A 26,598-nucleotide genomic window follows, 5' to 3' on the forward strand; every position below is an offset into this window, starting at 1 on the left:
GGGTTTTCCGTCTAAATATCTGGAGAAGCCTGCTGCATCAGAAGGGGAGATTCTCCAACTCAGGACAAAAACGGGGGCAGGAGTGTACTGGAACTGGAAGACTCTTCAAACAGAATTTTGCATGGTGAGTAGAGAGTGACAAGCATAGGCTCACACACTACCTTTTCCTTCCTTAAGGTGATGCAGGACATTCACGTAAGTTTTTAGTGTCAGATCTCACAGATTATTAGGTACACAAGACAGGTATGTTGCAGATTACAGCATGGTAACTAGAAGATCGTGGATACAAGGTAAAGAATAATGCAGTGTTGTGACTAGAGACAGGTGATTTGCAGATAGGAGCAGACTAGCACTGACCTCAGAACTCCAGGTTTTTACACTCTGCTTTCAGACGGAAGGGACAAGTTGAGGAAGAAGCTTTTGTAGCCTGGCAGCCTTTGCATTGCAGTCTGAGGACCATTCCAATAAGCACTGCAAATAAATTTGAGCTTATGGAATTAGTGTTCTCAGAGCTTTTGCCAGATTGGTGCTTAGGGATTAAGAGATGAAAAATGGTACAAGATACTTTCTCTTGATACTTTTCCAGTTTCCAACATATTTTCAGTCAAGGACTTGCTATACCTGCTCAGTCTCCACTTGGATCTGTTCAAGCTTCCTCAATCCACAACACCTTTTGGCAAGTCCCACAGGTATGTCACCCTGCTCCTGAGAATGTGGACTTCAGCTGTTTAAACAGAGTTTGCCTTCACTTTCCTCAGGCTTATGCCTAAAGAAAGTTCTTTCCATTCATTCCCTGCCGCTTCCAACCAAATGCTTTCAGAGCTGCATTGCTCTTTAGCAAGATACATCAAGTCAGAAGATAACTCCCCAATTACTTAGCAGCTAAATTAACAGCTAAGGCAGAATTGGTATGCAAATGCCTGCTCATCTAATGGAGTTTTCCCAAGTGTACAGTGGTGTGATGTTGCACTACAGGGATGCCAGATGTGACTCACCGTAACTTCTCTAAAGGAACTGGCAACAGTTACGGAAAACTAGAAGCAAGAATTTTTAAAAACATTTAATTACCTGAATTACTTTTGCAAATCCTGCCTAAATTATAAACAAAAGGCCATTTGGTCATTAAATATTATTAGCAGGGGCTAAAGTCATCATGAGTGTGGAATGAGACAAATCCCATTCTTAAGACAAGTTTTGATGCATTTCAACTAACATTTGGATCATTCACACTTAACCACAGATGAGTGGAGGGCAAGGGGGAAAGCCATGAGCAGGAAGATATATTAGCAGGACCTTGAAAAATTTGACTATGAGGAAAAATCTGAGCTGGAGAATACTGGAATTGTCACATTAGATGTGTGAACCTGGGGCTTAGAGACTGAAAGGATGCTAGAAGCCTGGCCAAAAAAACAGAGGACCAGAGGGTCAAGTTCAGGGATGCAGGTTGGAACAAATGCCTGCAAGAAGTACGTCAGAAATTACTGAGGGGGCACAGAGGAGCTCAGGCCTGGAGCAGCATCAGGCCCTTGGGACTGGGGTAGAAATATGCAGCAAAGGTTGTAGAAAGCACTTGGAATTCAATTGTGTGGAAGCTGGCTTTATTCTGACTGCAATGCCACAAAACTCCACTCCACAGGCTGAAGCCACTGCTGTTCCCTAGCGGTGCTTTCCGGTGCGATTGAAGCGCTTGTACAAGTACCGGATCCTCTTGCTGAGTTTGTGATAGTCCTCTGCAAACATCCGATCGCCCACCATCTGCTTCTTGCGGATGCATCTCTGCAGCTCATTCCCCCGCCAGCCTCGCAGCCAAGTGGGCCCCATGATGAGATTCTTCGGGTGGATCTGGAAGCCGCCTGAAAACAGGAGAGACAGATGAAGCCAGGCACTGGAGAAGGCTGTTCCCAAGGCGGCCGGCCCAAATCCTCCACGCCCTATCGCTGCCGGCAGAGGCGCCAGCCCGCAGGTGAGTCCAGCCTCCCTCCCCTCCTGCCCCGGGGCGGTGCGGGCGGGGTGTGTGTCTTACCCAGGATCCCCACGTTGTCATACACCCCGAACAAGGCCCGCTTCTTCGTCCACCGGTCTACCGGCTTGCGCTTGGGCGGCTCCTTGATGCGGATGGGCCGGGAGAGCCCTGCCAGGGGCGAGGACAGCGGCACGGGGAGGCCGGGCCGCGCGGGCGCCCAGCGAGCCCCGCCGCAGTCGCTAAAGCCCCGCTGGGCGCAGGGCAGAGAAGCGGCACGGCCCAGCAGGGCCCGGCCCGCCGCTTGCAGCAGCAGCGTTGCCGCCGCCGCCATGGGGATGATCCCCGGTGCCCCGGGGAAGGGACGGGACGGGAAGAGCGGCGGTGCCGCCGGGCCGCCCCTTCCGCCGCGGAGTGCAGAGGCGCGCGGGTGACGTTGCGCCAACGGTCGGGAGGGCAGGGGAGCCGGCGATTGGGCGAGGGGCCGGCGCGCGGCGCAGCCGCCGGGCGCTGATAGGCCCGTGGCGGGAAGGGGCGGGGCGAGCGCGGTTCGCGCGCGCTGTTTCGAGCGCCCGGGGCCGTGCGGGGCTGTGGCGGCCATGGCGGCGGCCCCCGAGTTCCACCTGCCCCTCGCTCCCGCCGATCTGCTGCGGGATGGCGGCCCCGGGCGCTACGTGGTGCAGGAGGTGCTGTCCGTCCACGAGCTGCCGCCCGCACTCGCCGGTAAGGTGTCCCCACACCCCCTTCCCGGTCGGGCCCGGTCCTGCCGCCGGCTCATGGCCATCCCCACGCCTCTCTCCGTGTTTTGCCGCAGCTTTCCGGGCCGCTTTCCGTGCGCAGGGCGCGCTGGCCGTGCTGCAGCACTTCGACTGCGTGTACAGCGTGCTGCAGTGAGTACGGGGCAGGGATGGGGCGGAGGGGCGGGCTCTCGCCCCACTGCCAGGCGCTCTTTGCCCGCCGCCCTTACGCCCTGTGTTTGTCCCGCAGCCACTTCCGAACCCTGGGCACGGCTGTCAAGGAGGACGCCCTGGAGCTGATGATGCACGGTGGGTACCCGTTGTTTCCGGCCGACGCAGGACTAACAGAGAGGTTGTTTTCCGTTGGCAGCTCAATGATGATATAAAGGCTAATGTGACTCGGCCAGCTGGGCTGCACCCTCAGCCCACTCCTGTCATACGGTCTGTAATCTTGGTGGACGATGCTGAGTTGTGCATGTTCGCTGTAAGGGCAGACCGACAGAAAATCCTCTTGCCCTGGTCCCTGGAAAATACATCTGTGCGATGTATCAGCTCAGAGCGAGTGTTTCTCTGAGCTGATGGAGGGCTGTGGAGATAGGACAAGACAGCATGCCCAAGGTCTGGGTTGCAGGGGGCAGCCCATGTTACAGCTGGTGAGATGTGAGCACACATCTTTGGTAATCTGATGGCTGCTCTAAGCCTCTGAGAGGATTGCTGAGGGACCTGGCAAGGAGTGCTCATGACTTTCTGCTTCTCCTCAGTGGTGTCCCATCATTCCAGTGATCTTCCTGCTATCTTGAGTGACTCTGGGCTGAGCCATGCAGACCGTGCTGCTCACCTCAATGCTCTTAAGATGAACTGCTATTTGCTGACTGGCCTGATGGATGCCTTTGAAATGGAAACCTGCAAGAACAGTTGTTTGGAGGCAGATCCTGGTAGGAAGGTATGTGAAGGGACTGGGGGAAAGGTGATAAAAGTCAGAATAAAATTTTAAGCTTGCTGAACTCTGTAGTATCTGTCAGATTTATAGCTGAGTTTATATAAACATGATGCCAGCAAGAGCAGTACATAATGTGGAGCACTGGTGCTTCTCTGAAACTGTGCATGGAAAACAGCCAAAGGAAATCATGTTTCTAAATATCAGCAGGGACTTGGATGCCCAGGCCATTCTATTTCATTCTTCAGTTTCTGTCTGGAACTTAGTATGCCAGTATTTTCTCAAGATTTCCTTTCTGTGGTGGCAGTGGATGCAGGTATAATCCTTAAACCACACAAGGCACTGGTGCTTGCCCGAGCTAAGAGAGAAGACTTGCGGGGGGAAAAAAGCCCCCTGTGATCTCACAAATCTCACTGTGTGTCTCTTAATGCTATAACAGACTTAAATTTTGAAGGAAACAGGGTAGTGACAGAGTTTTGTCTGTTGTGAAGCTGCTGATGTATCTCACTAAGTAATCTGCTTTCTAGAGCAGGAAGAACCATGCCAAGACTTCTGGATCCTTGTGGGAAGAGGAGCGGGAGCCGCTTTTACAGCTGCTTACACAGCTGCTGCAGCTGGATCTCCGTCAGCTTTGGGGTGGTTTAGCAGTGGAAGAAGAGTTTGTCAGGTATGAGTTGGAGCAGGTGTATTGGTGGAACGTGTAACTGGTTCTGAGGGATAAAAGGTTAAATGATAGCTCTATCAATTAGATGGTATTACAGCGCTCTGTGGGGTGCAGATCATTGGGAAACTGAGGAAATAGCTCAAGGCAAAAGCAACATGTATAGGAATCACTTCCTCTCCTCATGTAGGCCACAAAAAAATTCAGATGCCTGCTAATTTTTAGAGGCCATTGGAGAATCTCTCAAACAGAAATGTGTGGTGTGCTAGAATGATGTGTGTGCAAGTTGAGATAGTGAGTTGAGATAGTTTGTCTTCTGTGGGTTTAGCTTAATGACGGGAAGCTGCTACCGTATCCTGGAGAATCCAAGTATCGGCCTTCAGAGGTACCGGGTCACACGGGAGGCTCTGACACATCTGCTTGCTGCAGCTCTGGTTCACTGTGACCACATGTTCAGTGAGTTCCTGCCATTCTGCCTTCTTCCTGAAGTCATTCCCAGTTACTTTCCCTGACCTCTTTCTTCCTTCTCATGTGTTAAAGGTGCCACTCTGAAGATCACGCAGATGCTGCAGCACTTTGAACATGTAGCCCCAGTGTTTGCACAGGCCGTGAGCCTCTGGGCTAAAGAGTATGGTCTAAAAAGCCTGGTGGGTGAACTGCTAAGGTGAGAGAAATACTTGGAGGCTTGTCCTTTTATCCCTAGCAACTTGAGACACCCCATTCCTTGTTTCATCTTTCTGCACAGGGAAATTGGACAGAAATGTCCCCAGGATTTGGCTCGTGAGGCTTCTGGAGTCAAGGGTTATGCTACTTTTATAAGTGAACTGGCTGAACAGATTCCAACTCTGGTGCTCTCCAACATGAGTGTTCTCCTGCCTCACTTGGATGGGGAGGTACGTTTCTGCAAAGTCACCTGTCCAGAAAAGTCAAACGGTAGAGGTGCTGCTATCCAATTTTTCTGTCTGAAACAGAACCTCTTTCACAGAGCTCAAGTATCCAAAACCTGCTCTATTGGAATAGATTCTGCCCTTACCTAAAAGACGCAAAGGGAACCTAAAAGATGCAAAGGGAACAGAAACCATGGCATCTCCTGTCTAGTTGTCACTATCAGACTATCAGATGTCAGAGAACAGGAGACTGCCTACTCGTCTGAGGTCCCTGCTGTTGTCCTTTGTTCTTCAGCACTTAATAAGTTTGTCATTGTGTTACCTTTTCTTTATCTGCTGTAAGTGTTTCTCATGTCAGTTCTTGGCTTCTATGAACCTACCTGGATAGCAGGATTTGGGTTGGAAGGGACCTTAACACCTCTGCCATGGTTAGGGACACCCTCCACTAGACCAGGTTGCTCAAAGCCCCATCCAACCTGGCCTTGAACAGTTCTAGGGATGGGGCATCCACAGCTTCTCTGGGCAACCTGATCAAGTGTCTCACCACACTGTCAGTAAAGAATTTCTTCCTCATATCTAATCTAAACCTACCTTCACTTTGAAGCCATTCTCTCTTGCCCTATCACTGAATGCCCTGGTAAAAAGTCCCTCTCCAGCTCTCTCACAGCCCCCTTTAGGTACCGGAAGGTGCCTCCCCAAAGCCTTCTCTTCTGCAGGCTGAACAAGACCAAGTCTCAGCCTGTCTTCATAGCAAAGGTTACTCTGTCTTGCATGCACAGCTATGTTCACCCAAACCTAATTCAATATCCATGCTAAAAAAATTCACTTAGGGCTGGAACCTGGGATTTGGAAGGCCCAAACTCTGGGCATATCAAATCATGTCTTTTGGTCTGTTCCTAGTTCAACAACTCCTGTCTTGGCAGAGTTACACGATGCGAAATGCCATTCTGGCAGCTATGGCAGAAGTGCTGGTGCAGGTGCTGAATGGTGACCAGCTGGAGGAAGCTGCCCGTGGCACTCGGGACAAGTTCCTGGATATGCTGCAAGCCCACGTGTGTGATGTCCATGGCTTTGTTCGCAGCCGTGTGCTGCAGCTCTTCACTCGCATCGTGCAGTGCAAGGCAAGTTGACTAGGCAAATGGCATTGCCTCAGTCATCTCTTCCCATCTTGTGTGTTTTGAGGGAATTTCTGCCACTCTGCTTTTTGTTTGCACAGATTGAAGTTTTAACAGAGAAAGGTGCTGTCCCTGTGTACTGTGGTGTCGGCAGTTTCTTCCAAGAGACCAAAGATCCTAGGGGTGGGGGAACTGTGGGGTGGAATTAGATGCTGCTCATTCTTACCAGGACAAACTAGAAGAAAGAGCATAGATACAGCCTCTTTTCACACACTAGTATGGGAGAACATCACAATTACCAGATATACTAAGACTCAACTCAGCAGGATCCTGGATAACCTAAATCCTTGCTTTCAGTGGAGGCTGGACCAGAATATATCCAGAGGTCTTTTGAGCCCTAGACTTTTCTGTAAATCTATAATCTGTGCTTTTTAGTACATTAATATATCTGCAGTAAACTCTTCCCAAGTCTCTGAGCCTTCTTGATAACTTTATCTGTGCTCTTGTTGTGTTCTAGGCCCTGCCTTTGACTCAGTTTCAATCTGTGGTGTCGCTGGCTGTTGGGCGGCTCAAAGACAAATCTGTCTTAGTGGTTAAAAATGCAATCCAGCTCCTGGCTGCGTTTTTGTCCAATAATCCCTTCTCCAGCAAGGTAAATCCAGTTAATATGGTGGATATGTTAGATGTCTCTTTGCAGGCTAAATATCTGCAGTGTGCTATAGCCAGGGCAGTAGCATTTCTGTGTCTTGTGGGAGGAATGGTGTAGCCTTTGATTCTGCAGGTGGCAGCTTTCTGGTCTTCTCAGGTTCAGATTTTGAGTTCTTGGACTCATCCCTCTCTTGGTGAAATTCATAGCCCTCCTGCTGAAGGCCAGGAGGGATGTGATTGAGGTAAAAAACCTGCAGCAGTTTTGAGTCCACTGTGAGGTTTCTCTCCTTAGGATCAAAATTAGTTTTTTAGAATATTCTTCGTGGATCTACAGCTCTTTCTGTTTAGCTGCACCTTCTCCTGAGTTTCTGAGCCTGAGATGAGCAACTTAGAGCAGTTCTCATTCTAGGATTGGGGCCAGAGTCTACTCTTCCAGTTTCCCAAAACAGGGTCATCCATGGGGATTGACAACTAAAGCAGGGGGTGGAAGAGAGAGGAGAATTCTGGCATTTCAGGAAAAGGAGGATAACTTACATATTTCTTCTTCTCTTCCTGACATCTTCAGCTAAGCTGGACTGACTTGGATGGGCCACTGAAGAAAGAAGTGCAAAAACTGAAAGAAATGAGGGATCGTAGCAGACCCACAGCAGGTAATTTCCTTTCTTCTTCTTTCCACTTTCTAGGGCAGTCCAGAATGTACTTTTCCTCATATTAAATTTGCTCCCAGGTTGTGACAGCTTTTGTCTCAGATCTTACCTCAGATCTCAGTGTGAGATGGTGAGACCAGATAACTGGGATTAAACTCACAACAGTTTTCCTTATGGTGGTGTTATAAAAGGATCATATTAATATCCAGGTCTAAATCAACAGTCCTTATAGCTATATATCCTATTTTCAGGGTAAGAACTGAAAATGTCTATGAACACTCTCCCAGGTTTCTCTTTTCTACCACTCAAGGACTGCTTGAGTCATGATTTTGATCAGATGTTATTTAAACTTGATTTGTGGGCAGCACCAAAGTCCAAGGCTAAACAAATTATGTTTTTCTTATCTGTCTTTTTTTCTACGTTCAGTGGTTTATTTGTTTTAGTCAGAGTTCTTGTCTTATTCTCACTGCAGTCTGGGTGGGATCAGCAATGGGAACAGTACCTGTCTGGGGAGGGGGTAGGGGAAGTTTCTAATTTCCAGATGAGTTTTTCCTTCCCATTAAAGGTGTCACCTGAGTCTGTGTTCTTCAATCCTTCTGGTTTTTAAGTAGCTCCAGTGATCGCCCCAGAGGAAGAGTGGCAAGCGATGCTGCCAGAAGTTAGGGCTGCCACACAGCAGCTCTTTCAGCCACTGCAGGAAGGGGAAGAGGAGGTCCTGGAAGTTGAAGAAACAGTGGAGAGGACAGTGGAGCAAATCACTGGTCTGTTGAAGAAGCTGAATTACAAGTAAGAAGGCTCTGCGGTGACAGTGTTTATCCCACGGGGTGATTTCCAGTAACATTACTCTGTAGGAAGAGATTGATGTGGGCACCCAGTACAAGATGCTGATAGGAGCTGCTTTCCCAGGTGTTCAGGGCAAAGTTGGATGGTTTCCCTTATGTTCTGCTCTGATGTGTTGCTGATACTCTCTTGGGCAATGTCATTGTCCAGGAGTGCAGCCCGCCTTACACAGAAGGCCCTGTGTCGCTTCCAGGGAAAGGAACCTTTTGTTGGCCCTGGGGAGGAAAACGAGGAGGCAACAATCCTGGGTGTTCTGAAGAGACTTTACACAGGTAACTATATCACTCTGTCTGTTCTCCAAGTCCAAGATAATGCCAGAGCCAGACTAAAACCCTCTGGAATGCTCTATCCCTCCTTCTGACCTATGGGGCTCAGTCTGTGTGTACCTGACAGCTCCCAGAGCTGCAGCATCTCTGCATCGTTTGTTCAAGTACCTTGGCATTTTAGCTGGATCATACAGATCTTAATTTTTGGTTGGAATAGTTCCATGGTCCCGGTAGAAGTGCATTTTTGGTGCCTTAACTCGCATAATATCTGAAGGGAGTGAAGCCAGTGTTGCTGCTCACACCCTTCTGCCCTGTCTGAATTTGTCAGGAGTTCTGCTTCCTGAACAGGTGGTGGCACATAATGCTTACCCCTAGCAGCCTTGACCAAGTATCTGGTTCAGGCAGAGTCTTGGTTATCTGGGGCCTGAGCCTCTGGGTGTATTTTCAAGATTTCACACTCTTTGTTTGGTGTTTGTTTCAGCATGAGGTTGCTTAGCCAATCACGTTGAGCATGTTTCTGTTGGAAGTCTATTGTCTAAAAATCTTAACTTTGTGAACGCTCCACACTTGCACAAACTTTGCTATGGAGTAATAGTGTTTGCTGTCTCTTGGTTCCTTTTTAGGTCCCTCATCTATCTTTGGGGAATTATCAAGTTCAGATTAACCTTATCAGCATTTTAATGGAGTTCACCCCAAATGGGCCATGTCCTTCTATACCCTTTTACCATGCTGGCAGTTCTCTGGAGCATCACACTCTAGTACTGGAACTTGCTCCACAGCATGCCAAGATTTTGTAGCTAGGTCTGATTGCAGAATTTGGATTTTTGTATCCTGGCTCTTGGAAGGTGTCACTGTGGGATGGGGAGAGGAGGGTTAAAATGCCCTGAACTGTGCCTGTTTCTCTTGTATCTTCAGTACTGCTCACAAACAAGTGTGCTGTGTAGGTTCATGCCCAGGCGAGAACAGTGAGGATCCTCCACATGACAACAGCAGTGACAAGATTGAAGAAGTTATCCAGGAAGAACAGCCTCAAACAGAGCTGGTCAAACAGGAGATGTTGGTGCACTACCTGCAAGATGCTTACAACTTCTCTGTGAAAATCACAGAAGCTCTGAACCTGATCAGCAAGATGATGTATGAAAATTCTGTCTCAGGTATGTGAAATAACCATGTGAAAATAACCTTTTTTCCCCATTCAGCATTTCTAGATCTTTCCTTGCTTGAGAGAAAATGTTGGAGTGGTAGAGCTCCAGGAGAAGGAGAAAAGATTGAAGGAGCTGCTCTTCATTGAGCAGATGTCACAGACACTTCCAGGGTATCGGAAAAGCAAGAACCATCTAAATGAGTGTCGTGAAGGAGTTGAATAGGCTTTTGGGGAATATTTATTTATTTAATGTCTATTTATTTTTTAAATACCAAGGTTAGAAAATATTTTTTAATATGTTTAAAAGTTGTTTTTAAAAACATATGAAATAAAATGTATTTGAACTTTCTGAAATGAAAAAAAAAAAAAAAAAACAACCAGGTGACCAAATGTGGAAGCTGTCCTGCCTTCTGTGGGGAGGGATGGATGTTCATCATCTCAGCTGAGGTTCTCTCAGAGTAAGCCTGGCCAGTGAAGCTGTGTTTAGTTACGTGTTCAGTGCCCTGACACAGCTTGAGCCGTTATGCTGGCCACAAGAGGGGAACTAAGCAGCTGGTCTCCTCTAACTCACCTTTCCTCAAACTTTATTCTCTAGTTAAGCATGAGCCTGATCAACAGGTTCTGTGGCCTGGTCCTCTTCAGTGCTGTAGAGAAAGGTGGTGATCAGAAGGCCTTTGAGTTAATTCAGCTGTTCATATTTCATATTAGAACTACTGTAATCACTTAGACTTTTTTGTAGTGTTTATCAGAAATTGGCATTTCCAAGGGATGAGGGGCACAAGTCCCTCTCCCGTCCTTTCCAGCACATCCACTTGCACAGATCTGGGGTATTGATGGGTGTGGGCACCGCAGTGCCCCAGACTTCATGCAAACACTTCTGAGGCTTCATCTCTGTTGAGGGCTCATATTACTTGAGATAAGCATGTGGGCTTCCCCAGCAAAGTTTGGTGTCATTAGCTGTTTACACACACGAAAATGAACTCCTGGGTTAAGTCTTTACAGGTCCTTTGAAGTTCAAGGCCAAGAAATTCCCCTACCTGGTATTTAAACACCTGGGGTTTGATTGTGTACCTCAAATAGCTTAGTTCCTCTGGTTATAGCATTGCACTGGGGCTTATATTCAGCTGTCTGCTGTGACTATGAGACCTTTTTTCTCAAAGTTACTGTTTCCCAGAAGAGAATTTTGGTTTTTTTTTTTTTCTCAAAGATAGTTTCCGTGCTCTTTCCCTAACCATATCACATTGGATTTAGCTGTAATATTGTTAATTTGTGTCTCTTTTTTTGGGACATCTACATCTTTGTACTAGTGATCCCATTCTGACTCAAGGCCTCTGCAGACAGTAGCAGTGATCTCTAGATGCTTGTAAAGCTTGCTGTGAGACCAGTACTCCTATGAATTTGTTTTAATGGCCTCTTTAATGGGAACTGGGGAAGAACTGCACCATCACAACTGTTCTCTCTGCAGTGGTGCAGGAAGCCATTGAGTTCTTCGTGACAGTCTCACAGTTTGGCGTGCCCCAGGCACTGCTTGGAGTCCGCAGGATGCTGCCCCTCATATGGTCAAAGGAGCCTGGAATTAAGGAGGCTGTGCTGAATGCATACAGACAACTCTATCTGAGCCCCAGCGAGGATTCAGAGAGGTATGGATCTTCCTAATCAGATTTTTTTTTCCTTTCCCTCCCCCCATCCCCTTTCTGCTATTGTGAATGGGGTATGGACAGGAGGAGAACTGAGAGTTGCCATGCTTCATGCTGAGCTGAAACATAAAGTTATTGTCTGAGTATCCCAGTCTTCCTGCAGAACCCCCTGCTGAGCTTCTGTTCTTGGTTTGTCATAGAGCTCATGTGTAGGAAATCCATGCAGCAAAACTCTGTGAGACCTTGCAAAGCAGATGCTGAGAATTACTTGAAGTTAAACTGTTGTCAGGCACTAATATTTATTGTTCTCATAAATGTCACTTTCATACAAAGCATTGCCTAAATAGTCTGGGTAGGGTCCCTATCTGATAGGGAACAAGAAATGTTAATTATGAATGTTTCTCTTGCTAGCAGGGTTCTTGATTGGCAACAATGAATTTCAGCCCATTAGGAGTCACCTGTTGATATGGAGTCATCCCATGTCCAGGAGACTTATATACTTCACTCTGTGGGCAAAGTTGTTGGCCAATGTCAGTTGTCCCATTTTGAGTTTCTTGTAACTGTAGTTGTTCATCTTGCTGGAATAATAAGAGGAACAGTGTGGTCTAAAGTTGAAACTATATTTCCGTTACCAAACTTAAGGTTTTTTTGCTGACAAGTCATACATGCTGTGGCCTTGGTCATGTGTAGGCATTCTACTTCTGATGTACCCAACATATTCCCCATTTCTTTGTCCTTTACACTATACAAGGTTAGTTCTTATTTGGGTGCTTTCACATGTATTTCTACTTGTATTTCAGTCAGACCAATCTTAAATATTTTTCTAACAAATTCTACATGTCTTAGATGGGAGGATGTTAAAGGGTCTTTGTTGCTTATCCTTCTTGAGGATTTGGTGGTGGGAGCTTGCTACCACTTGGAAGTTTGCTTCTTCCATACTAGAGAAGAGCTGTGTGTTCTCTCTGCTTTGGCACTTGCCCTTTTTTAGTGCTTACCCACTTGTAAATCCTGTTGGATACTCGTGCAATAAGATAAGCGTGATTCCTGGTGAGATGCACCATAACTCACCCTCATTTGTAGCATCAGGGCAATAAAGAGCACGTGCTGCTTCTTATTTCTTCCTGATAATATTGGCTGGAAACAGCACTTCTATGGTCTGTGCTCTGTCCTCATTTGTTCATAGAGAGATTTTCAGTTTCTAGGGAGTTGTACTTTGACTTGTGGTGGGGAATAAACTGGGAAGTGGCTGCTTAGTGCCTCTGATTAGATCTTTAAACATCATAAGGAGCACCAGCGCACGAGGCAATGGACTTATCACACATCATGGCCATTGGCACTTGGGTGACTTCAAGAACTCAAGCTTGTTGTGGGAGTTTTCTTGATCCTGTGAATCATCTCTGTTATCTAAGAAATGTTTTCAGCTCTTTCAATAGAGCAGTAATTGTGACAGTTGCTTTTTCTTTACCTTTTAATTTTTTTTTGTTATTTTTCCCCTTTCTAAGGGCCAAGGCACAGGCCCTGGTGCACTCTCTCTCTCTCATCATGGTGGATGCATCACTGGGAACGATACAGTGCTTAGAGGAAATAGTGAGTATTTGCTTTGCCTGGCTTTGGGTTGTGTATCTGTTTTATTCAAATGGTAGCCATTGCAGATTACGTCTTTACTTTGAAGTTCATTCTCCTTTGCCTCTCTCTAATTTTTAAATTGCATTCCTTTTGCAGATCTCAGAGTTTGTGCAGAAAGATGAAATAAAGCCTGCTGTGACCCAGCTGCTTTGGGAGCGATTCACAGAAAAATCTCCATGCTCGTCGCTCGAACGCCGTGCTGCTTTGATGCTGCTGGGGATGATGGCACGGTGAGCCTGGGGCCAGGTCGAAGCCTGTGAGTGGAAGGATGTACAGGGAGTCGATTTCTATTGAAGAACTGTGGGTGCTGCATCAGCTGACTCTTTGGCTCTAGCTTCAAAAATAGTAACCCTATCATGGGGTAATGAAGCCTGGAACTAAACATAGTTGTGTTGGATCCCACCAGCATAGCCTCTGAATGGTTATGATGAGATTATTTTCCTTGTGTGAATGCCCATCCCTTCCCAGAGTTTACAGTGTCACAACTCTGCAGTTTTGTCTGTGTTTGGATAAGAACAGTGAGAAGCTGCTGAGTAGAGATGTCTGGAGCCTTTAGCATGAAGAAAAACGCATCTGTTTCACTTTCTGGGGGCAAAAAAAAATGTGTCTGCACTAAAAAGTTTTCACTTTCTCTGTTTCCCAGCCCAGTAATCCTTTGGCATTCAACTTACTTGCTCTTCTTACTTCAGTCCTTCATTAGTCAGAAACAGGCCTGCATTATGATAATCCTAAAGTTCTTTCACAGGCAGAAAGGAGAACAGGTGGGTGTGGATTTGGGATTGGCTTTTTTTGGATAAATGTTGGTTTGGTTTGTTTTGTATCCCACAGTAGAGGAAGGAATGATATATTCCTCAGGTCACAAATCCTGAGCTCCTCTGCTCTTTCCTATTTTCCAACATTTTTGTTTTTCTTACCCCTGTAAATTTTGGTCCTTTCTGATAGGAAAGAAGAGTCAAGAATCTTCTTTACAAAGAGGCTGTTGATCACTTTGGAGAAAGTCATCTCCTGGTGGACAGTGTATTACATTGGCTTTTGTGGAATACTGCTTGTTGCTCCTCTAGCTGTATCTTGAGTCATTTGGATGGGTTTTATTTTTTTCCCCTCTTATTCAAACCGCTCCCTTCCACAAAGCACAAAGAGTATTTCTCTTGGTTATCCATACTTCTGTAAACTGTCAGCAGCATCTCATGTCATATCCCCATCCCTTCCATTCCACAGAGGAAAGCCAGAGATCATAGGTAGCAACCTGGACATCTTGGTGACAATGGGGCTGTCTGAGAAGGCATGTGAAGACTACAGGCTGCCTCAAGAAGTATGCAATGTTATTTCCAAGCTTGCCAGTAACCCTAAGGTAAGTCTATGGGTTTGTTCTTGAGGTCATCCAGAAACAAAGAAAGGGGGGAAATTGTTTGCATGGAAGAAAAGAGAGAGGTAATTACATTTTTACAGATTTTGAAATTAAGTAGGTTGAGACCATTCAGCAGCACTGTCTGGAAAGCTTAGCACACATCAGTGAACATGTAATAAAAGAATTTTCATTAGGCAACAGGCTGAATTCAATTAGTAAAGAGTTCAGTGCACAAGAAAATATGTTTTCCTTTCAATTCTCTTCTTCAGACTCCCAATTCTAAACTGATTTGTGTTTTCTCAACCATGAAGCCTTTTGCTCTACTCATGTTTTCTGGTGGTGTGATTCTTTTGCCCTCCCTATTAATTGATATTCAGGAGTTGTCAGCTGTACAGCAGAATATAAAACATGAAAGGCTTTCAAACCTGTCCATGTTGTACATGTTGTACTTAGAACAACATGATGGTTGATGGCTTCTTTCCCTAGGAAACAATTTATACTTTTTTTTTTTAAATACACTTGGAAAAAAATCAGATTTTTTTGACTCAGACATTTGGGGTATTTTGGTTCAGGAGTTCTATCGCAAAAGCAGTCCTTCTTTACAGAGCAGCATCATTCTGTGACAGCCCCTTCCACTGGAGATGTTGCTGCATGAACTTCATGAGTTAATGTGTATTACAACATTCTTAAATGTTCTAAAGATGGCTGTAATTCAATTTTTGGCTGACTTAAGTCTGCAGTTAAGCTTGTATGTGAAAAGGGACTGAACTGAAAATATTTGGCTGACTGACTGGCAGTAGCTCTTCTCCCATCCATCCTCCCAACCAGAAATTTAGTAGAGAGGACAGGATTGTGGTGAATCAGGAGTTCCTGTTTCAAGCTACTGAAAGCTGGTAAATCCTCAAGTAAATTCTGTTTTGTTCAAGTATATATCCATCAGGCAAACACAGGTGTGCTGGGACACCTCAGGTATTGTCATACTTGGTTTAGTAGTTCTCTAGGTTATCTTATTCCCAACCTAAAAGGTGGTGTGACTGATACAGAATATATACAACAACCTAAGTGTGAGGTAGTCTTGGATCCAGACCTATCCTGTGTTATTTCCACTGATGATACTTTGCTTTTAAACAAACCCATATGGTTCTGTAGTACCCCAAGGCAAGTTGACTTACTGTTAATGACTCTAAGATGCTCCAGAGGTTTCCCTCTTTATTTATTGCAGAGAGTGAGTAAATAATATCAGATCTTAAATGAATCCTTTTGACATTTCAAAAAAGTTATTTTGATTTAAGGTGAGATGGTGGAACTGTCTGGGTTGGCCTGGGATCATCATTTGGCCAAGCTTTAAATCCACCCAGTGTAGTCACCATGCTGTCACAAGTGACAGTAGTGTCCCTGCTACATGTTTAGTTGCAGAGCAGTACTGGATGTCCCTGGCATGGGTTTGATTAACATTGTGCACACAGGAAGGTTGAGTACTGGGAAGGGCATGGGGAGATCTCATGTGCTACTCCCATGGGAGTAACTCACCTTTGTCTCTGCAGCCAGCACTGGAAAAGAGTGCCCCTTTTCGACTGCCACAGAACCACATGCTCTTTGGTTGCCTGAGTGAGACTGTGAGTAAAGGTGAGCCCAGGTCAGCAGGAGGTTTGGAGGAGATGGGGTTGGGCTGCGAGGCCGCCTGTGTTATCATTGGTATGTGTGGGTACATTGCTCCCTCTTCTCATCAGGCTTTGCCCAGCCAAGCAGTCACTGGATCCCCTTCATGGAGGCAGCTGTAACTCTCATCTACCAGTTGGCAGAAGGGGCAGAGGAGATCTGTGCTGACATCCTGCATGTGTGCAGTCAGCAAGCTCTGGAGAAGCTGCAGGAGGCTGATGAGCAGAAAGCTGGTGAGAAAAAAAGCTGATGAAGGAAATCTGTACCTATTGTTTCCAGTGCCGCTTTGAGTGGCCTTGAGTAACTGCAGGAGAACAGAGCTGAGGGGCTGGTGGAAGTGTAGGCATGGGAAGGCACAAGTGCTGTGAAGCAGTTTGTGGAGTGTGGAGATGGGTTATTCGGTGAGATGTGGCACTAACTAGTGGGGAGGAGGTCTAGATCAACACTGAACTGTGGCCATTTTTCTCCTTTAGATGCAAGGGATTCTCCAAGCAGAGTCTCTGATGGTGCTGGCAGTCTCTCCACATTCCTGCTGCTGCACCTGGTGGCCCTTGTGGGACAGGTGGCACTGCAGCAGGTAGCATATTTGGAAGTGTCAGTGAGTGCAGAGCTACGCAGGCGCCGCCTCCTCAAAGAGGAGAAGATCAAGAAGCAATATGACACCAGCACAAAGAAGCAGAGACACCAGGTGAGAGCCAAGGGTTTTTTTTCCTATGGGCAGCTCTTCTAGTGTCCCAGCTGCAGTAAAGTTCTGGAGAATTCAATCCTGAGGCTGCATGAGGTACAGGACAATCTGTGCTTCAGGAATAGAAACAGACAAGTATTGGTCAGGATTGACAGGGAGAGCTGAGGTCCTTTAATGACCCTATTCACTAGAACTCCCACACTGGTGTTGAGTTTTGAAGAGGCAGAGGGGAGGGAGTGAAGGATGATGTCGTGGCCATGCTTATCCTCCTGCTTCAGGCAAACATTCCCCTTTCACTCATCACGTTTTTTTTTTTACCAGTGCAGCCTTTTGCAACTGATGCTGTAGCGGTGAAGAAACATCTGTTTTGTTTCTTCAATACCAAAAACATCCATTTTGTTTCTTCAATACCACCCACAGTGGTGAAGAAACACCCTGAGTTCTCAAAAAAGGCTTTCTAGAACCCTAGTCCAGAAGATTTGAGAGTCCTATTCTCTGTTAGGTAGTAATGATGAAGGTTTAACAGTAGTCTTTCTAACATGATTTGGATACTACAAATGCCCTGTTTGGTTAGGTCTACCTTAGTATATTTTCCAGAGTGTAATGAGGCTGACTTTCCTGGGTAAGAATAGAGAAAAATGTTGTGTCCATCTAGGTATCCAGTCTCTATTAGATGCTTATACTCCTAAGTCTACAGAGAACTTTGTAGTTCATTTCCTCATCTACCTGCTTATCAGTGTCACTACCATTTTCCACACAGTAGGAGATTATTAGGAGATTTTCAAAAAGTAGCAGTTGGATATAGATTTGGTCCCCACTGCAATGCCCATGTCTCCTTTCTTCCCTTGTCTTGCTTTTTATTTGCCATAAGGTTTCCCATAATCTTGCTCATGAAACCAGCAATTCAAAGGCTGCTTTGAGCTTCTTGCTTTTAGTATTTGAATGTCCCTTAAGTTATGCAGGACTCACACACTGATGCTGGATGTATCCTAGGTCTGTTTTGTCTTAGTAGTGTCAATAGTTTAAGCTTTCTTTACATTCTGGGCTCCTCATTACAAGAGAGATGTGGAGCTCCTGGAGCAAGTCCAGTGGAGGGCAATAAAGATGATTAAGGGACTGGAGTATCTCTTAGAAGGAAAGGCTGAGGGAGCTGGGCCTCTTATAAGCCTCAAGACTGAGAGGGCATCTCATCAATGTCTGTAAATATTTGAAGAGGGAGGTGCCAAGAGGATGGAGCCAGACGGTTCTTGGTGGTGCCAAGCGCTAGGACATGAGGCAGTGGGCAGAAATTGATGCACAGGAAGTTCCATCTGATTATGAGGATGAACTTCTTTACTGTGGGGGTGACCAAGCACTAGAATAGGTTGCCCAGAGAGATTGTGGAGTCACCCTCATTTGAGATACTCAAGAACTATCTGGGCACAATCTTTGTTCTAGGAAGACCCTGCTGGAGCAGATGATCCATTGTGGTCCCATCCAACCTAACTATTTGATCCTGTGATTGGTGTTCTGTAGTATGTGGACTGGCAAATCCCAGACTACCCTTCACAGCTTCATTCAGTTCTTGGGGGAAAGTGGGTTATTACACTCTGTGTCAGTCTGTTCTCCACTTTAGTTGTACAGCTGGTAACATGCATCTACTTCGCCAGAGAGAACCCTGTGAAGAAAGAGGTCATTGTTGCCTGACATCTTTCTTACAGTCTCCTCTCTGCACAGAGCACAGGGAATGAGACCACTATGGAGGAGGAGCTAGGCCTCGTGGGAGCCACGGCTGATGACACCGAGGCTGAGCTCATCCGCAATATTTGTGAGACAGAACTTCTAGATGGTAAGTGTGGCTGCCACCGAGGAATACTGGCTGGCTGCCTGTGTGAAAGAGCAGGTACAGTGGGTAACAGGTCCTGAAGAAGGAAGGCTGTTTCCTCTGGAAGCAAGCACTGTCAGTTTCCATGTAGGCTGTCTGTTTCTTGGCTCTGCCTTTCTGGAGGTGGTTGTTCAGTGGTGAAAGTGAGTCAACCAGTTACTGCAGTTTGCAGCAGCTCTGAGATAAATGGAGTAATTGTTCTTAAAGCACGATGCACAAACAGTGCTCTCATGCTCACTGTCTTTATCCCCACTCTCTAGGGAAGCACCTGCTCTCTGCCTTTGTTCCTCTGGTGCTGAAGATCTGCAACAACCCTGGACTCTACAGTGACTCGGCGCTGTCAGCTGCCGCAGCCCTCACTCTTGGCAAACTCTGCATGATCAGGTACTGCTGAGCCATGCCAAAGTTCCTTTCCCAGCCTTCCCAGTATTAAAGCACAAGCAAATGTTGCAATTCCTTTCCCAAGGAAAGAACAAACACAGTGTTCACAGATTGCTTTTTTTAAACTATTTTGTTCTCTGCTCTCTGAGAGATGGAATTTTACTATCTATCCCTTCTTTCCTGTACCCCGTCTTGTTAGCTCTGAGTTCTGTGACTCCCACTTGCGTCTGCTCTTCACAATGATGGAGAAATCTACCCTGCCTGATGTGAGATCCAACCTCATTATTGCCGCAGGAGACCTAGCCATCCGCTTCCCCAACCTGGTGGAGCCTTGGACATCACATCTCTATGCCAGGTAACACTACACTCATTGTTGGGAGAGGACATGTGATGAAAACCCTGTGAAAGGGTGACACTGGGCCTCCAGAAGGTGAGAATGACCCAAGAAGGCAAATTTGAAGATACTGGTGCAGGGAGACCAGAGCTTTGGGCTGTCATGAGTACCAGTAACTCAGAGACACTCCCTTGCTGCTTTCTGCAGTAACTGTTTGCTCCTGTCAGGTTGCGGGACCCCTGCCCGACTGTGAGACAGACGGCTGGGCTGGTGATGACTCACCTCATCCTCAAAGACATGGTAAAGGTGAAGGGCCAAGTGAGCGAAATGGCAACTCTGCTCATAGACCCAGAGGAGGCAATCGTGGGAGTGGCTCAGAACTTCTTTGGAGAACTGGCCAACAAGGCAAGTGGATGCTCAGGGACTTTATTTCACAAGACTAGGCAAGGGCTGTTGGAGGCTGGATCAATAACATGAGCCCTGGAGAAGGTGTGTTAATGGCGTAGAGCCATTGGTCTGTCTCTCTGTAGACTAAATAAGGGTAGTTAAAAGAAATTTTGCAATACAGGTTTTGCTTCATCCTTGCTTGATGTTGCTGAATTTGACCTCATCCATTCACACTGGAAGGCAGGCTCCAAACTACTGCCTTTTCCCTTTGCTTGCTTGTATATGCCCAGCACAGGGTTAGAAGCAGTTTTCTGTAGCTTGCCTTTAGGCCTTACAGCAGAGTTCCCTGACCTTATGGCTCAGGCTGTGCACCTTCTCTGAAACCTTTCTGAGTTATTCTTGGCTGTGGGACACTGAGATACTTAAATTGTAGCAGTTTCTGCCCAATCACGTAAGAACAGGAGCAGCGTTACCCCCAGTACACTGTTCATTCCATGTGCAGCCTCACATGGGCCCTTCAGAGTTTGAGATTTACTGCCTGAGAGGCTGCACTGACACTGGGGCTTTTCTGTCTTGGTTTGCTTTGTTAAAGGAAAACTGGCCAACTGACTGCACTGACTTCCTATCTCTGCAGCGTGCATGACAAAGCTATGTAAAAGAAGTGGGAAAGAGAATATGGATTGGACCTTTTTGGGCAAGAAGATGGGAAGCAGTTCTGTGAACTGAAGAACTGTTTCCTTTAACAGGAAGCTTTTTTTGTTGGGTTGTGGCAAGGTTGGAAGGCAAAGAAACTGCATCCAAGTCTGCCAAAGAGCAGAGCTGGGGTGAAGTGTTTAGCTTGTTGGTTGGCTGGGGTTTCCCCCCCCCCCCCCAGCCAAATAGTCCTGGATAGGTTTGGCTGGCTGTGTACAGCTCATTTCAAAAAGCTGATGCTTTCAGTCAGTAGATTTGGGGTGGAGAAAAAGGAGGTAATTTTAAGTGGGCAGCTTATTTGGCTTGACTCAAATTATCCTTTATAATTCTGTATCTCATGTAGAAACTTGTGTTCTGTACAGGGTAATGCTGTCTATAACCTGCTTCCAGACATCATCAGTCATCTCTCAGATCCTAACAGCAGCATAGAGGAGGAATCCTTCCACACTATTATGAGGTATTCTGAGGTTAAATAAATCTCTTATTGCCAGGACTATGTTTATGCAAAGGGGGTGTCATATCAAGGGAAGAAAAACTACACTGACATGTACAAAATGCTTTTTCAGTTGTTCTCTTTGGTCTGACTTTTTCAGTCTGTACTGGAAATGGAGTCATGCTGAGGGGAATTGATTTTAGAGCTACACAGTTGGGGGTGAGGAGAGATTCTACAAAGAGTAACCACTAACTCAAAATTACTTTCCCTCTAGAAAAGGAAAATAGTTGGTTTTACATATGGGAACATGGATATGCAACATTAGGAAAACACAACAGGTTTTAAAGACTGCTGCCTTTGTAATTGGTGGCTACTGGAGTTTTGTAAGCAGTTTTAGTAAAGCTGTAGTTACAGTAACAGGTTTGGATCTGGGTTTGCTTTCTGGTGGTTTGTTTTGTGGGGGGCTTTTTTTTGTTGTTTTGGGGTTTTTTTTAGGGTTTTGGGGTTTTTTTGGGGGTTTTGGGGTTTGGTTTTTTGTTTTGTTTTGGTTTTTTTGTTTGGTTCAGTGTTTTTCAAGAAAGCCTGACTCTGGAGTATAGAGATATTGGAATATTTCAATCGGAGGTTATTGGTGGCTCATAGACAGCACTAATAATGTCTTCATTGTTAAAGTACAGACATTTTCCTCTCATTTATGAAACTTAACCACATGAGGGGTTTTCTGAGTCATTTGAATCCCTATGGATTATAGAGGGGAGGGGTGTTAGACAAAAGTATTGCTGTTGCTGAAGAGAAGAACAATAAAATCTCCTATGATTTTTCAACTAGTCTTTCTGTCTATGAGAGTCCAGTGCATTGAGGAAGAGGGATGGGATTTTGGATAGGTAGGAATTGCAAGACACAGAAAAGGTCTACTAGTGAGGGTTTAATTGAGACTAAAATTAATTTATGGTGGCAAAAGTAGATTAATATTTTGCTTCAGCTTTAATTAAGGAGAGTAGTGTGAAATACTGGGAATTACAGCTTGTGGTTCCTGACTGTACACATAGAAGTGGAAGTTAATGCCTGAAGTGAAGCAAACCATCACAGGGAGACAAGAGGTACCACATTTAAAAAATCCAAATAACTTTGGAATTTTCAGTACTGTTTTTAATTAATATCAAACTGAAGGTGTTACCACAGACATAGAGCATAATAAGTGTAGCAATTGCATTAAAGTGTGACTGGTGGGGTTAAGACAGGTGTAAGATGAACTTTTGACTTCCAGCAACATATATGGAGAGAACTGGAGGTGTCTGGCAAAGAAGAGGCAGTATTGATTTAACAATGTAGACAGGTATCAAATTAGCTTAAGGATAATTAATTTTAAAGACCTGATCATCACTTAACACACCACATATCCTTTAAAGAGGAAAATAAGGGAATTAGTAGTTAAAGATTAATTGATGCTGGAAAAAAATGCAAAGGGAGGGCTCTTGAGAATGCTGTCTCTGTTATGTATCTTAGAAAAGCAGCTTGGTGTGGTGGTTGTAGACATAACAAAGACTGAACAAGGAAGTGCTTTAGAACAACTGTATCAAGGCCAGTGGCAACCTGACTGAGGTAGAGTTAACGGAAATGTTGGTACAAGAAATAGGGAGAGCAGGAGGACCTTCTTAATAAATAGAAGTTATTCAGTGATTTCTAAGAGGACATAGTGCAAAATGCACCAGCACTTAACTGTGCTAAAGTCCAGGTGTCTCTATTCCTTAAGACACTAAGGAAAAATGGATTAAGTTAGCATTTAAGTTCTGTTAGACTTTGTTCCTATTTTAGTGCAAAGTAGTGTTTACTTTTGCATTGATCCAAAATACAACAACACACTTTCAGCAAATTAATAGTGAAAAAGCCATAAGCGTGGTTTTGAGGAGGGAAAACACTGCATGCCACAGTGCTCCCCTCAAGGTTTGCTTGTCAAACTACTGTCAGTGCAACTTGTGAAGTGAGGAGATTGTCTGGAGGTGCTGCATGCTCTTTAAACTGGGTGGAAGGAGCAGATAAGAAGTCAGCACTGCTGCCTTTTCAGCACCCCTCCTACCTGAAATGGGAATTCCTCTGTGGGCTCTAATCTTTTGCACTTTTTTTCCCCTTGCAGACATCTGTTCTCATATATTACAAAAGACAAACAAACAGAGAGTTTGGTGGAGAAACTTTGTCAGAGATTCCGGACTGCCAGGTGGGTTGTAATCTTAATTTTCCCGCCAAGCGCTTCTGCTTCTCAGGATTTTTCAGAAGAAATGAGCTTTTATGTGGTGGTTGTGAAAGGTTCCCATTATATTCTTCACATGACAAATGCAACATAACTTGGTTTAGGTCCCCCTTTTTTTTTAACTACCTTCTCCTAAAAATACATTAATACTTATAAATTAAGGTTTTTGGTTTTATTATGCAGTGATTGACCCCCTCTTCCTTCCTTTTTTAAGGAAAAAAATTTGTGACAGTCTAGATCTACATTACAGCTGAGCAAGGAGACATCCCACATGTGGATTTTACATACCTTTGTGATCCTTCTCCATGGGCTATTCCCTTGAAGCTCAGCTAGGAAATTAGTGTGTTCAGCTGAGAAGTTGGGATCTTTCCAGCAGTCCTGTCTGGGGTGATCTCAGCTATCAAGCTGATATAGGCCTGTCCTTGTTCTGTGTGCATGGGCTGCTCAGTACCAAGTCTATGCCTGGGACTCTGTTCTGTTTTTTTATTATTATTATTTTACCTAAGGGCTTGTGCCACCATACACTTTGGCTTTTGCTCTGCTCCATTTCCAAGATATGCATACTTTGCTTGTGCATTGCTGATTACAGAGTATAGAATGCAGGACTCACACTGTGAATATGGGATATCATTTAGCTTTCTAGGTTTTGGGGCTTTTTTTGCTGCTTTTCTTCTGCTCCCCAAGCTGTAACTTCACTGACCCAGGCGTACACTTTTTGTTTCCTTCCAAGAAGAATAATAATAGAAATTTATCTCCTTCCATTCCAGTGAGATATCTTAATTTTAACTTCCACTGGCTTTGGTGTACCCTGCTTCCCTCCATTCCTGTGGTTTTCCTTCTTCATTGTTGTGGTTTTGCCCTTGAGATTTAAGCTGTCTGCTTATCTTGGCCATTCGTGCACATTGCCTGGGCATGTGACCTGCTCAGCTGCCTCAGGGAGTTGCATATTTCTCAAAATATTTGGATTTTGTTTCCTGAGCAAGAGTGGAGAGTGGTCCCTCTCTCCAAAGTTGCCTCCCAGGAGCACTGGTGAGCTCTTCACACCACATTTGTAAATAACCGTCTGTGTGTAAGTTGTGTCTCACCTTTAGTAGACTGTCCTGATATTTCTGTACCATGAAGGTGATCAGCTTGGTGCACACTAGTGGTACTGCTAGACCAAGACTCTCACTCCAGGCTAAAACAGGAGCTTAACAGAAAAGATTTGCAGCCACCATCACCCTCCTCAGCATTTCTGTAGTTCTAAATGTAGCAACTTGCCATGTATCATTCAGACTGTAAAGGTGGAAACACCTGGATGCTGCAGCTTTGTTCTCCATCTGTCTGGGTTTGAGCAGAGCATCCTGAGACAGCTTCTGCTGGACAGACTTGAGGCCTTCACTTTGTGTATATTAAAAAAAGGGGCTTTGGCCTTGCTTTTTCCCATCCCATTCCATCACAGTGATCTACATTAGGGATGTTAGTTTGTGCTTTTCTTTTTATTTCCCTTTGGTTTTATTCCAGTAACTTTTGCTGGAATTTGGATGTAGTCATTCTCTGATACAGCATTTGTTATTTGTTGACTTTATAACTTAATAAATATGACCTTCTTTATGTAACTAACCAGGAGAGGAAGAGAGAACATCAAATACAGTTTCTGCTTGAGATCATCTCAAACATGCAAAAATGAACAGCTGGGGGGGGGTTGTTATGTGGTTGAAATAAGGTCCTTCAAGAGGAGCCCTGACCTCACTGAGTCTTTTCCTCCTGGTCACCAGTAACTTCTGACACTTCTCAAACAAGTGACTGTGTTCTTTAGCAGTGGAACCTTCATGTTTTTCCAACAGGCACTAAGTCAGTGTCATGGAATACAGTGGTGGTTATCTGTGGTATGGCACAGCACCCTGTCACTGACCTATAACAGAACAACCTGAATCTCATGTCCTGCAGGGTAGAAGCACCTGGTAGTTCTGGATGAGATGTGCTCATCCTCACACACCCCTTTTTGTAGGACCTAATGGTGATCTTTGTCTTTCCCAGGACTGAGCGTCAGTATCGGGATCTGTCCCACTGCCTTGCTCTGCTTCCAGTCTCAGAACGGGGCCTTCACAAGCTGCAGGACAACTATGACTGCTTTGCAGACAAGCTCCAAGATCCAGCTGTCTACAATTGTTTCCAAACTGTGCTGGCTCGATTCCGCAGAGCAGGCATCAAACCTGAGACTAAAGTAAGGGTGTGGGACAAGGGTCCAGGCCAGCAAAACAATTGCTTTTTACATACAGTGACTGGAAAGCCCTGCAGTTTTTCATTTTAAGCAGACTATTCCTCACCCCCGACAATTTATCAATTTATTTATTTAACTTGATGGCAATTCTGCTATGGATGTAATACTTCTCTCCCCTCACCTTCTCTTTTTTTTTTTTCCCCCCTCCACTGCTGTTTTACATCTCCATCAGGCTCTAGCTGAAGAGCTGGAGCAGAAGCTGTCTGCCTCCCATAACCGAGGACTGGATTCCACAGAGATACGCCAGGATGGTAGTCAGACTCCAATGCCAGCACCAGCCAAGAGGAAACCAACAGGAAGTACGTTCCTTTTTGTGAGATTCCAGCTTCCCCCTGATCCTGCAGTCCAGCAGAAACACCTAAGGACTTTATCTCACCCTTACAGACAGAAGTTTGCTGCTTTTCTCTATTTTTTTTCCCTTTTTCTTGACAGGTTCACGCCGCCCACCCCTAAGTCCAGCCAACACAGATGATGATTTTGTCACACCCCCACCCCGCACCCTCCGAAATCATAAGCGTGCCCAAAAGCGCCCTCCACGCAAAAAAGCCATCATTACCTTCTCCAGCGACGAGGAGAACAACTCTGAGGATGGTAAGGCACTGCACACGTGTGCTCTAAGGGGGGAAGGACTACAGATCTGGCCCAACAGGGCTGTCCCTTTGGTCATGGGCTTCAGACCACTGTGGAGGTTGCCTGTAGATTTCTCTGCTCAAGGCAGTGGAGTGTTCATTATTGACACGTTTTACTCTCTTTAGAGCTATTGGCAGAATTAAGAGAAGAAACCCCCACCAAAACAACTCCCATCACCAGATCTTCAGCCCGACGGCTGCGCTGAAGGAACCATCTGCCACTGCCTTTAACTAAAAATAAAACTCCCTTGATGCAACCGTCACCTTCTCTTGTCTGAACTACCCCATAATTCAGCAGTGCTTTAAATGAGGACAAAATGGAAGTTAACACCAGGCTAAAGCAATCCCAACCCTTTCTTCTGATATCTCCACAAAGAAAGGCAGTGCTGATGAACATAGTTGCCACTTGGACTGATTTTGCCCTGACTTTGCAGATGAGAATAAGCTGCTCTTATTAAAATTAAAAAAAAAAACCAAAAATCTTTGGAAGAAAGTCTTTCTAAGAAGAGCCAAACTACCCACAGAGTACAAAATGCTCATTCCTTTCTTATTTTGTATGTGCTTTATAC

The 26,598-nt window shown here is 45.4% G+C and overlaps 2 protein-coding genes and 1 non-coding gene across 5 annotated transcripts; 2 read left to right on the plus strand and 1 right to left on the minus strand.

Annotated features, from left to right (window-relative positions):
• Window positions 1–1,581: 1,581 nt before the first annotated feature.
• On the minus strand, window positions 1,582–2,561 carry MRPL51 (mitochondrial ribosomal protein L51). The gene is made up of 2 exons (XM_053969196.1): window positions 2,024–2,561; window positions 1,582–1,853 (listed from the first exon to the last, which is right to left on the minus strand). The coding sequence occupies exons 1-2, from the start codon at window positions 2,559–2,561 to the stop codon at window positions 1,657–1,659; spliced, it is 735 nt and encodes a 244-aa protein (XP_053825171.1). The 3' UTR covers window positions 1,582–1,656.
• Window positions 2,560–26,292, plus strand: NCAPD2 (non-SMC condensin I complex subunit D2). 3 transcript variants are annotated; one of them, XM_054004802.1, is made up of 31 exons: window positions 2,560–2,683; window positions 2,775–2,850; window positions 2,948–3,006; window positions 3,459–3,640; window positions 4,162–4,301; window positions 4,624–4,751; window positions 4,836–4,959; window positions 5,041–5,188; window positions 6,106–6,303; window positions 6,815–6,949; window positions 7,511–7,595; window positions 8,201–8,378; window positions 8,583–8,704; window positions 9,643–9,852; window positions 11,308–11,482; window positions 12,982–13,066; window positions 13,202–13,335; window positions 14,324–14,456; window positions 15,998–16,079; window positions 16,184–16,345; window positions 16,586–16,800; window positions 18,514–18,625; window positions 18,922–19,045; window positions 19,242–19,397; window positions 19,604–19,781; window positions 20,819–20,913; window positions 23,024–23,104; window positions 25,157–25,343; window positions 25,573–25,699; window positions 25,833–25,991; window positions 26,156–26,292. In XM_054004802.1, exons 1-31 carry the CDS (start codon window positions 2,560–2,562, stop codon window positions 26,233–26,235), a joined length of 4,194 nt encoding a protein of 1,397 aa, XP_053860777.1. In that variant the 3' UTR covers window positions 26,236–26,292. The 3 variants fall into 3 exon arrangements, with proteins under 3 accessions (XP_053860777.1, XP_053825136.1, XP_053825140.1); XM_053969161.1 differs by having other exon boundaries at window positions 8,204–8,378; XM_053969165.1 differs by lacking the exons at window positions 25,157–25,343; window positions 25,833–25,991; window positions 26,156–26,292 and having other exon boundaries at window positions 25,573–25,661.
• Window positions 3,067–3,388, plus strand: LOC128804437 (small nucleolar RNA U85). The gene has a single exon (XR_008436075.1). It is a non-coding gene; the product is annotated as a small nucleolar RNA U85 (small nucleolar RNA).
• Window positions 26,293–26,598: the final 306 nt, after the last annotated feature.

The sequence above is a fragment of the Vidua macroura genome, chromosome 2, assembly GCF_024509145.1.
Source record: "Vidua macroura isolate BioBank_ID:100142 chromosome 2, ASM2450914v1, whole genome shotgun sequence".
Taxonomy (NCBI): domain Eukaryota; kingdom Metazoa; phylum Chordata; class Aves; order Passeriformes; family Viduidae; genus Vidua; species Vidua macroura.